The following is a 12,459-nucleotide window of genomic DNA, read 5'->3' as shown; positions in this document are numbered from 1 at the left end:
TCACATGTTTTAAGGCAGGTTGGGGAGTCTTGGGAATTGTCAAGGGTGAGAGGAGTGTGAGGTGCTTGGTAGGGATGGAGGGATAATGAGTGGAGAGGTACTGCGCACTTGTGTGTGTGTGTGTGTGTGTGTGTTTGTGTATCAAATTTTTGTGAATCACTTTGAATACTGTTATTCTGTTATTACTGTGTTAGTCATAGAAAGTAACTTTATTTATGACTTTCTGTATGAACTATTCCTCTGGTGAGTGAGAATTCCCTTCCTTTTGTTCCTAGGGAATGTCTGATTTTGTCCCAGTGCAGTGGTGATTTTCTTGCATTAAATGTTCTTCATATGTGGAGTTGGTATATTCACTCTTCAACGTACTAACTTTTCTTTCTACTTGATATTCAAATTTCTTGCAATCATCCCAATATATTTACAGTTACAGTTACTGAATGTTAATTTATATAGTTATGACGTCTTTTATTTATCTTTTCCTTTTCTCATAGTTTCTAACTTCCTTTGTATTGTGCTGTTTGTCTTGAAGGACATATAAAATTGATTAGCTTTGAAGATGTTACTCACCTCATGTATGACCTATTTGTGATAAGTTAGGATGCGCAATGGTGTCTCTGTGTTGAAACAGGTGTTTTCCGGTGCGAGTGTGTCTTGTGTGTTACTGTTATATGTTGGTATATCAAGACTGTTTATAATTTTACACCCTTTTTGTCTGTATTTTACCTTTAATGATGTCATGTACTTTTTTTACTGAATTCTTGTTGTATCCACTATTTTCTGCTCTATCTTGTTAACAATTACTTTGTTGTACATGCACAAATGTAATAACCGGTTGTGTAATCTGTATAGCAATGTGATCAAAATGTGGCATTAAAGCCGGCCGGAATGGCCGAGCGGTTCTAGGCGCTACAGTCTGGAACCGCGCGACCGATACGGTCGCAGGTTCGAATCCTGCCTCGGGCGTGGATGTGTGCGATGTCCTTAGGTTAGTTAGGTTTAAGTAGTTCTAAGTTCTAGGGGACTGATGACCTCAGAAGTTAAGTCCCATAGTGCTCAGAGCCATTTGAACCATTTTTTGGCGCTAAAGTAAACAAATACCTACGTTTCCATATATTCTTTCTGATTGTACGGCGCACTCTCCGCCTCAGCATCCGACGTACTCGACATATCAACACACGAGGTGTTTAGTTTTTCTTTATAGTTCTTTTTCCTTACTGGTGTTCTGCACAGTCTGTCTGAGAGCTACTATTTTTTGAGAATAGATCATTTTTTTTTTGTATTTTCATGCCTACATTTCCTTTCTGAAAATATTGAAGCTGCGTCTGTTGTTTAGTCTCGTGAGGTAGAGTATTGTCTCTTGTGTTCCTTTTTCCGTAAGGAATTGCATGTTGTGGTGTGTGTTGTTTATCCGTCTCTACAAACTTCCTATAATCTTGTCGTTCATATTCATATGAATGACCTACATATCTGTGCTCATGTAATACATTATATTATTTGTTTCTCTTATTTCTCAAAAATATTGTTTCCAGTGTGATGCATTAGGATATCTGCTACTGGGTATGAGTGGGTTCCCATTGAGAGACCTGCATTTTGCAAACAGAATGAATTTTTAAACTGGATATAGGTTTGTATAGGTGAGTATTTTTATGATTTGTATCACTTCTCCTGTAGTGGTCAACTGAGGAATAAGAGCTAACCGTTTCGTGTACTAATTGATCGACTTAAAAATTTAAAATACAGCCATTATCTGATTTTCAAGACTTATAATCTTTATCATAAACGTTTGACACAATAATCCAAGTATTATAGTGAAGAACTATATCTATCTTGAGAAAGGGTAACTAATGGCTCGCAAATTACCCAGATGATTCCACATATCCAGTATTTGAGATTGAGAGAATTAAGCCTTGCCCAACGAACGTTACACATAATCTAAGACCTATTCTAAATTTTATGTCGCTGCCATCCCTACGAAACAGTGGAAGGAAAAAAAATCTATCAAATACTATATTTTCACTTTTCATGAAGTAAAGCTTCACCATCAGGCATGACGTTTAAATGTATGATTTCTTTACTGCTATAGGTATCTGCAGCATTTTTGCAGATATTATTTACATATGAAGATGAGTCTACCTGGAAAATTATATCTCTGCACTGGAATTATACCACTGTACGACACATAGTTCCGAGATATGAGGTTTGGCTGTGACTTTCACATTAATCTGTGGCTGAAAAATCAGAAACTAATAAAATCAATATAATTAGGGTTTTTTATCTTCAACCATAAGGGGTTTCCATGCTAAAAATAAAATATTTTACACAGTGACTGGTTTGTAAAGTAATTAGTCGTTTTTGGCTGTTTTATATATGAGAGAGTTCGATTCTTCAGAGAGTAGGGTGTGGGGACGTTTGTGGTTTAACAGTATCAGTAGGTGTGTATCTGCGAATAATGTAAGTGTGTTGTGAGATTACTAGAATAAGAATTTAGACTACTAAGCGTTTGACTCAGTACACCATTTGGGCTTATTATCAAATGTACGTTCGCATAGGTTATGAAATATGTGACTGAAATGACGATTTTTTGATATGGAAGACTAGCAAGTTACCTTTGATGGAGACCCAACGACAGATGTTGTAGAAACTTCGCGTATCCTCCAGGAGGTGTGTTGGGACCTTTGCTGTTCATGGTGTATGTTAGTGACCTTGAGGACAATTTTAACATTAACCTCAGACATTTGCAGATGACGCAGTTCTCTATAATAGTCTGAAAGAAGCTGAGGTAATATTCAGTCATTTCTTAGGTTAGGTTAGTGTTTAACGTCCCGTCGACAACGAGGTCATTAGAGACGGTAGTCATTTCTTAGTAAAATTCCGAAGGCTTGCAAAGATTGGCAGCTTACTTTAAATGTTCAATAATGTAAAATTGTGCGTTTCACAAAACGAAAAAACGTAGTACCCTACGAGTGTTACTTCACTGAGTCACAGCTGGTATCGGTCTACTGATACACAAACTTGGGTGTAATACTTTGTGGGGTACTGAATGGAATGGTCAGATAGGCCCATCTTGGGTAATGCAGGTGGTAGACTTAGATTCATTGGTAGAGTATTGGGAAATCCAATCAATCTACAAAGGGAATTGCTTTCAAATTACTCGTGCGATTCATCCTAGAATACTTCTCAAGAGTGTGGGGACTTGATAGACAGGTCTAACAGGGGATATTGAACGTATGCAGAAAAGGGCAGCATGAATTGTCAATCTACAAAGGGAACTGCTTTCAAATTACTCGTGTGATGCATCCTGATACTCCTCAAGTGTGTGGGAAGTTGCCAAACAGGTCTAACAGGGGATATTGAACGTATGCAGAAAAGGGCAGCACGAATTGTCAGAGGTTTGTTCGATCTGTGGGAGAGTGTCACAGATATGGAGAAGAAACAGAACTGGCAGTCTCTTGGCAGTAAACGTAAATGTATATTTCTTGCTGTTACATGCTGCGGTCTTCCTGGGTTTTACGTTCTTTATTGTATTTCTTCTTTCACAATTATGGTTGCATATGCCAAGTTTTGAAAGAAAACAAGTGCAATGAAAGACATAAAAACCCAGGAAACAAGTACAGCCACAAGACTTTGTTTTCAGATTTGTAATTACTGTATTAGAAATTCAAATTTATGCGTGTAAAAGTAGTAAAGCGCATTTTTGCTGTTCAGTGAGAAGACAATAATATCCCAGGGGTAATGCTGCAACTTCAGAGAAACGTGTGTGGGGAATTGAAGAAAAGATAAAATTGTGTTTTGCTCAAGCCGGACCCCCACCTAAACCAAACATATATGAGTATTAACAAACTCCATTTAATACAGCAGTGTGAGCAGGTTCACTACATATGGAACCAAAAGGAACACCATTCTCTTTAAAAAAACTTTTTGTGTTAACATCTCAGTGTGAGATGCACAATCGCTAGCAATAGACCCCAGAAATCTACCCTTTCGCAACGTTACTTAAGTCAGCAGGTTTCCCCATTTGTGGCCTACATTATCACTCGACTCATTCCACATTCGTCCCAACTCTGCTCATAATTTTCCTTACCACGTCACAGTCCCGCTACACCACCATTCAGTCCCGCGCTGTGTAGTGGTCATAAGGTTTTGCTCATCGATGTACGCTTTAGCGTGGTAAAATTGGAGCCATATAGTACAGATATGCGAGAAATTCATATGCCCCGTTGTTACTTGTGCTTCAGACTTTCTCTAAATAATGGTTTAAATGGCTCTGAGCACTATGGGTCTTAACATCAGAGGTCATCAGTTCCCTAGAACTTAGAGCTACTTACACCTAACTAACCGAGGGACATCACACACATCCATTCCCCAGACGGGATTCGAACCTGCGACCGTAGCGGTCGCGCAGTTCCAGACTGAAGCGCCTAAAACCGCTCGGCCACATCGGCCTGGCCGACATTCTCTTTTCATGAGTGGAAGCAGGAAGGGCGGAAATAGTGCTTGCAGAAGTGCAGCCTCCCGTACACATATTGTAAACTGATTCGCAGAATGAAGGTGTAGGCGTGGACATGGCTGAAACGTGGAAGGCGGCGGCTACTCACCGAGGAGAACTCCATGACCTTGAGCACCCAGAGCGTGAGCGCGAGGTTGACGATGACCATGACGAGCAGGCCCAGGATGAGCAGGTAGAGGCAGCGCTTGCGCCAGCCGTAGATGCCGACACGGAAGTTGTAGGCGTGCGGTGGCGGCGGGTGCAGCGGCGCGTCCATGTCGGCCCAGTCGGCGGACCTGAGGACACAGGACAGGCCGACCCGTCAGCTGTAGCAGGTAGCGAGAGACCGGCGTCTGTCATTCACTCGCATCAGCGATCGTCAGTTGATTAGATTTCCAAATCAGATAAACGTATGAATCTACGTCTTCACTCCTTCAAAACTACGAGGGGCGTTCAAAAGTAATGGAACATACTTTTTTCCGAGGACAAGTTGGTTTTATTCAGGGTTCCAATACGCCATAACGTTCCCCACTGTGTCCGCTACAAAGTCCTAGTTCTCAACATAATCTGCGTTCAAAGCGACAACCTTAAGCCACCTTACTAGGAGGACCTATATGCTCAAGTGGTACCATTCTAGAGGTCGACGTTGGAGGGAGCGTCTTTCTGCCTCGGTAACCTCCTCAGCATCCACGTACTACTTCCCGGAGTGCATCCATCATTACGCAAACAAACGGAAGTCGGAAGATACAACACTCTATCGGATACACACCTCTGAGTAGCCCAACTGGTGGACGAGTGTGTCAGCATTACCAACAGAGACGTCCAGTTGTGCAGCGAGATGTTTCGTTGTGATCCGTTGATCACCTCGAATGAGTGTGTCCGCACGTTCCAACATCACAGGAGCCGCAGTTGTGTGAGGCGGGCCGGCAGGCGAGAGAAATCGGACAGGTTTCAAAATGGTTCAAATGGCTCTGAGCACTATGTGACTTAACTTCTAAGTTCATCAGGCGCCTAGAACTTAGAACTAATTAAACCTAACTAACCTAAGGACATCACACCCATCAATGCCCGAGGCAGGATTCGAACCTGCGACCATAGCGGTCGCTCGGCTCCAGACTGTAGGGCCTAGAACCGCACGACGACTCCGGCCGGCTGGGACAGGTTTGTACGACCTCGTTGCAGTGATGACAGACACCTCGCCCAATGACTCACCGTGCTTTTTTTTCACTGCTATGTCCTCACAGACATTCTGCAAGAGCCTATAAATGTCTGTGATGCTCTGGTTTTCCACCAAAAGAAACTCAATGACAGCTCTCTGCCTGGAACACACCTCCGTTACGAATATCATTTTGGAGACTACATACGAAATTATAGGGGCTGAAGCGGGAATACTTCACGATGTCCCTCGGCAAATTTCGCATTCTTTCAACCTAAAATGACCGAAAAAATTTGTTTCATTACTTACTGAACGCCCCTGGTACCTAAAGGAGTGTAGACCAAAAGTCCCTGAAATGCAAAGATTAGTATCGATGAATGTTTGAGGATTTATGACGAATAAATTAATAAAGAAATTGTACTGTTTCCCCATGGGACACTAAACCCGTTAGAACACTGTTGCAGAAGAGAACTTCGCCTGTATTTTCATGGCGACAAAGACGCTGAAGTCGCTTCTCTATTTACCATACGCTTGTTGATCTCAACAGCCAGTGTTTATCAGAGACAAAGGTATCGTCAGGAGTGCCTCAGGGAAGTGTGATAGAACCGCTGTTGTACCTTATACACACAAGTGATTTGGCGGGTAGGTTGGGCAGCAATCTGCGGTTGTTTGCTGACGACGCTGTGGAGTACGCTAAGGTGTCGAAGTTAAAATTTCTAGTTAGTGTGAGGAATGGCAGCTACATTATTTGATCAAAAGTATCCGAATACTTGACTGAAAATGACTTACAAATTCGTGGCGCCCTCCATCGGTAATGCTTGAATACAAAATGGTATTGGCCAACACTTAGCCTTGATGATAGCTTCCACTTTCGCAGGCATACGTTCAATCAGGTGCTGGAAGGTTTTTTGGGAAATGGCAGCCCATTCTTTAAGGAGTGCTGCAAGAAGGAGAGGTGTCGTCGGCTCGAGAGGCCTGGCACGAAGTCGGCGTTAAGAAACATTTCAAAGGTGTTCTATAGGATTCAGGTCAGGACTCTGTATAGGCCAGTCCATTACAGGGATGTTATTGTCGTGTAATCACTCAGCCACAGGCCGTGCATTATGAACAGGCGCTCGATGGTGTTGAAAGATGCAATCGCCATCCCCGAATTGCTCTTCAACAGTACGAAGCAAGAAGGTGCTTGAAACATCAATTTTGGCCTGCGCTGAGATAGTGCCACGCAAAACAACTAGGCGTGCAAGCCACATCCATGAAAAACATGACCACACCATAACACCACCGCCTCCGAATTTACTGTTGGCACCACACACGGTGGCAGATGACGTTCACCGGGCATTCGCCATACCCACACCGTGCCACATTGTATACCGAGATTCGACACTCCAAACAACGTTTTTCCACTGTTCTGTCGTCCAATGTTTACGCTCCTTACACCAAGCGAGGCGTCGTTTGGCATTTACAGGCGTGATGTGTGGCTTATGAGCAGCCAATCGACCAAAAAATCCAAGTTTTCTTACATCCCGCCTAACTGTCATAGTACTTGCAGTGGATCCTGATGCATTTTGGAATTCCTGTGTGATAGTCTGGATAGATGTCTGCCTATTAGATATTACGGCCCTCTTCAACTGTCGGCGCTCTCTGAAAGTCAACAGACGAGGTCGGGCTGTACGCTATTGTGCTGTACGTATTTCTTCTCGTTTCCACTTCACTATCACATCGGAAAAAGTGGACCTAGGGATGTTTAGGAGTGTGGAAATATCGCGTACAGACGTATGCCACAAGTGACACCCAATCACCTGTCGACATTCGAAGTCCCTGAGTTCCGCTGAGCATCCATTTCTGCTCTCTCACGATGTCTAATGAATACTGTGATCGCTGGTATGGTGTACCTGACAGTAGGTGGCAGCACAGTGCACCTAATATGAAAAAAAGTATGCTTTTGGGATGTCCGGATACTTTGGATTAATTAGTGTAGCTCTAAATGTGGAAAAATGTAAGTTAATGGTGATGAGTAGGAGGAACAAAGCTATAATGTTCGGATACAGTACTAGTAGTGTCCTGCTTGACATACCCAAATCGTTAAAATATCTATGCAGAACGCTGCAAAGCGATATGAAATGAAGAATATGACAACTGTGGTAGGGAATGCGAGTGGTGGACTTCGGTTTATTGGTAGAATTTTAGGAAAGAGTGCTTCACCTGTAAAGGAGACCACATATAGAACGCTGGAACGACCTGTTCTTGGATACTATTCGATTGCTTGGGATCTGTACCAGGTCGGATTCAAAGAAGACTTCGAAGCAATTAAGAGGCGGACTGCTAGATTTGTAACCGGTAGACTCGAACAACAAATAGGTGTTCCAGAGATGCTTCGGCAACTGAAATGGGAATCCCTGGAGGGAACGCGACGTTCTTTTCGGGAAACACTATCTAGAAAATTGATAAAACTGGCATTAGAAACTGATATCAGAATGATTCTACTGCAGCCAACATACGCTGCGCGCGAGGACCACGAAGATTAGACACGATAAATTAGGGCTCGTATGGAGTTATATAGACAGTCGTTTTCCCTCAGCTTGTTTGCGAGTGGAGCAAGACAGCGTATCCTTCGCCACGCACCTTACGTTGGCTTGCGGATTACGTATCACAATACACTACAGAGCTGATCGTTGCACCATAAGAACAGTCATCAAACAGAATAACCACTTCAGAGGCACACAAGACCGCCGCCATGATTTTACCAGCTGAGGCTGAGACTTTGAACGATTTCTTCGAAGGGCCGGAGTTGTGCCGTTACTCCATGGATTGCTGGTACGTGTCTGGTTCGAAGTGATGAACCCGTGTTTCATCGCCTGTGACAATGTTCGACAAAAAATTGCTATGCCCAGCCTCGTAACGCGCAAGCAATTCCGTTCAGATGGTACTTCGTTACTCTTTATGGTCTTCTGTTAGGCTACGAGGAACACACCTATCAGTTCCCCCAACTGGTGGACGAGTGTGTCAGCACCACCAACACAGACGTCCAATTGTGTGGCGAGGAGTTTGATTGTTATCCGTCTGTTACCTCCTTTGAGAGTGTCCGCACGTTCCAACATTGCGGGAGTCACAGCTGCTTGCAGCCGGCCGCCATGCGGCAGATCGGACAGGTTTGCGAGACCTTGTTGGGGCGATGACAGACGGATCGCCCAACCACTCACCTAGCTTTTGTTCATCGCCACGTCCCCTTATACGCTCTGTAAGCACCTGTGAATACCTGCGAAGCTGTGGTTATCCGACAAAAGAAACTCAGTGACAGCTCACTGGTTGGAGCACGCCTCCATTACAGACGCTATATTGAATCTACGCATAGCGTCGCCACCTATAGCGACTTCCTCAAACTACAGGTACTGAAGCAGAAATACCCTACGGATGTCCCACAACAAATTCCACATTTTTTTCAACAAAAATTGGCTGCCAAAAAAAAAAGTGCTACATTATTTATTGAACACCTCTCGCAGCAGAACAGTGAGGTTTGTCGCATGCCAACACAAGCAATGAAATTAGTCACATGTTAACACTACTTTCGTTCCATCGTAACAACAACACTGGCAGAACCTAAGAATTACAATTTACTGTACGTTCTAATTCAACGTAATCAAGAGGGTAATTCGAACACGGTCATGTAAGAAAACGTTTAATGCAATGCTGGTACATTTGTTAGTACACGTTTCCCATGATTAATGTCGTTATGAAGAGAAGTGGAAAATGGTCTGTAGCACGGAAATAAAGTGTTTCCGGACACATGTCCTCATAACACATTTTATTTCTCTATATGTGAGGAATGTTTCTTGAATTTTTTGCCATAACTTTTTGTTACATCCTGTATTTTGAGCGCTCTATGAAGTGTTGAAGAGCTTGAGGAATGACAATGTTCCAGATGAATCTTTGTTAAGTTCCAGAGCTACAAATATTTGAAAATCGTTGCTGCTGAATATTCAACAACGGTTATAAATGGATGTGCTACTGTTTTGTTGTTGCTGTTGTTGTCCACAGTCCAGAGATTGGTTTGAGGCAGTTGTCAAAGCAACTCTATCCTGCACAAGCTTCTTCATCTCCAAGTAACTACCACAACCTACATCCTTCTGAAACTACTTCAAGTACTGAGCTCTTGGTCTCCCTCTACGATTTTTACCCTCCACGCTGCCCTCCAATATTAACCTAGTGATTCCTTGATGCCTCATAATATGTCCTACTAACCGATCCCTTCTTCTAGTCAAGTTGTGCCTCAAATTCCTCTTCTGCACAATTCTATTCAGTACCTCCTCATTAGCTATGTGATCTACACATCTAATCTTTAGCATGGTTCTGTAGCACCACATTTCGAAAGCTTCTATTCCATTCTTGTCTAAATTATTAATTTATCCCCCATGTCTCACTTCCATACAATGCTACGCTCCATACAAATATTTTCAGAAAAGACTCTTATAACTGTCGTTTGGTTTCTGTTCAAATTGTAAATAGCCTTTCGCTCCCTGTATTTGACCCATATCACCTTCAGAATTTGAAAGAGAGTAGTTTTTAAAAAAAATTTGGTGGATGATTGCGTTGCGACGGAGCACTTGACAGAAATTTTTGTCCGAGTGCTCAACTTAAAACGATGTGTCTGTTAGTCAAGCGACTCTGAGGTTTAATGCTTCCAAGAGATCCCGGATAGCTGCACTACGATCATGCGGTATTCTGTTGTCACGGTGCATTAATTCGATTGCTGCTCAAGCATCATCGAAGAAATTTAGCGGGTGACGTAACTCCATTCATTGGTGTTTACGGTTGCGCTGAATAGTAACTTTGCAAGTATCTCAAGTAAGTTTCCACCCGCTAAAAGTTTCTGTGCTGTGATGGTACTGTTTCATTATCAACGCTCGGGTTTTCAGTTAGACTGGGTGGTTCGTCGCCGGCCGGTGTGGCCGAGCGGTTCTAGGCGCTTCAGTCTGGAACCGCGCGACCGCTACGATCGCAGGTTCAAATCCTGCCTCGGGCATGGATGTGTGTGATGTCCTTAGGTTAGTTAGGTTTAAGTAGTTCTAAGTTCTAGGGGACTGATGACCTCAGCTGTTAAGTCCCATAGTGCTCAGAGCCATTTGAACCATTTTTGTTTGTTTGTTGTGATTCGTCGTTTAAAATTGTCTTTAGCCAAGAAAATATCATTAATGAGTGTTAATGTGTAAGACTTTCGTGGTAATAAACGGGATAATATAATGTCGTGTGACAAGGGCCTCCCGTCGGATAGACCGTTCGCCTGGTGCAAGTCTTTCGATTTGAGGCCACTTCGGCGACTTGCGCGTTAATTTGGATGAAATGACGATGATTAGAACACACGACTTCCAGTCCCTGAGCGGAGAAAATCTCCGACCCAGCTGAGAATCGAACCCGAGCCCTTAGGATTGACATTCTGTCGCGCTGACCACATTTTTTTTTTTTTTTTTGCATTTTGTTCGTTGTTAATCGTTGTGTTTGGTTGTTGAGGACGTCGCAAGACATCCTGTTCAAGTTCGGTGGTTGATCCTTCCGCTCAGTTTTTTATTACAAAGGCCAACCGCCTCTCTTCCCGAACACGCTGAGCTACCGTGCCGGCACCACTCAGCTACCGGCGACGGAAATAAACGGAATAATGTGAACAGTATGTTTGATTTTGTAATTGTTACGGAAAGTTACGACATCTAGCGCCTTATCAATAGTGCTAATAGAAACGTGTTTGGAAAGGTACATTCTAGACGTTATTAACGTCAGTAGTGGTTTCTCTGCTTTGCGCCAGGTACAAGAGTATCCGAGGAGGTCCTTTGTAGCTATGCATAATTTTATAAAGCCACAATACTTCCAAGTTAATTCGGTTTCTTCTTCAATGGTAGTTCTATTCTAAATGGCCGATCGCAGTGAATCCTTTCACAATGCAAGCCCTTGATATCCCCCAACCATCCGTGTTAGAGGCAGCGCGCAGCGTGCACATTTGGGAACGACCTACGGTCACGAAGAGGTATAATAGAAGCTGGAGAACTCCAGCACTCTCGTTAGTGGGGCGAAACGCAGTACAAAGCTAAGGGCGTTTAGGAGGATCTTCCAACTGTCGGCTACATGGGCGCCAGCAAAAGGGGTGCATGTGTATTCCTTATCTCAGCCTGAATAGGAGCACGCCCATGATCTGGCCTGTAAGTTGTATATCTGCGTACGAGCTATAATTCACGTTTCCTCAGGAGTCTTGATTTCGTTGCGTGAATCTGAAATGAGACGGTATATTGCCGCTATGAACTGGTGTAGTCGACTAATGAAAATGAAATTTATTTGGAATAGAGAGCGAGTTAGGCAATGAAATAATGCCCTTGGTTAATTTTAATTTAAATGTGGATTTGCATAATGATTGTTCGCTTCACTAATGACTTAGTTTCTGTTTTGTAAAATAAAAGTGAATGAAATTATAGTGGTATAAGAGGTTATAGTAACTTCGTAGAAATATTACTTCCTATAATCTCAGTTTAAATATTCCAAAAAACAGAATTCATGTGTAGTTAATATCAAAGAGACTAGTACGTAAACAAGGTTGTTAGAGAATTCTTCTTGACGAATTTAGGACAAAGAGCAAAACTGAGTTAATTACTTAACGATGGGAAAACTGTGTGGAAAGTATATTTTCTTATCTCGATAATAAAAGTTCAGGGAAGACGTTTCGGTATTTCTGTTGGCCCCCAACAGGGTCAAAGAACAAAAGCCATTTACAAATTGACTGTCAGTTTCAGTAATTGAAGTACGAGTTTCTCTTTAAATATGGCAACACAGAAACGGT

General features: G+C 42.8%; 1 protein-coding gene across 1 annotated transcript in view; it reads right to left on the bottom strand.

Moving 5' to 3' along the window:
* LOC124789089 (delta-sarcoglycan) overlaps positions 1–4,763 on the bottom strand; it is a 254,439-nt gene extending 249,676 nt beyond the window's left edge. Inside the window, exon 1 of the mRNA XM_047256378.1 lies at positions 4,596–4,763. Coding sequence (XP_047112334.1) covers positions 4,596–4,763 — 168 coding nt within the window. The remainder of the gene's footprint in view (positions 1–4,595) is intronic.
* Between the last annotated feature and the right edge of the window lie 7,696 nt (positions 4,764–12,459).

Source organism: Schistocerca piceifrons, chromosome 3, assembly GCF_021461385.2.
Source record: "Schistocerca piceifrons isolate TAMUIC-IGC-003096 chromosome 3, iqSchPice1.1, whole genome shotgun sequence".
In the NCBI taxonomy this organism is placed as follows: domain Eukaryota; kingdom Metazoa; phylum Arthropoda; class Insecta; order Orthoptera; family Acrididae; genus Schistocerca; species Schistocerca piceifrons.
This window is presented reverse-complemented; position numbering and strand designations above follow the sequence as displayed.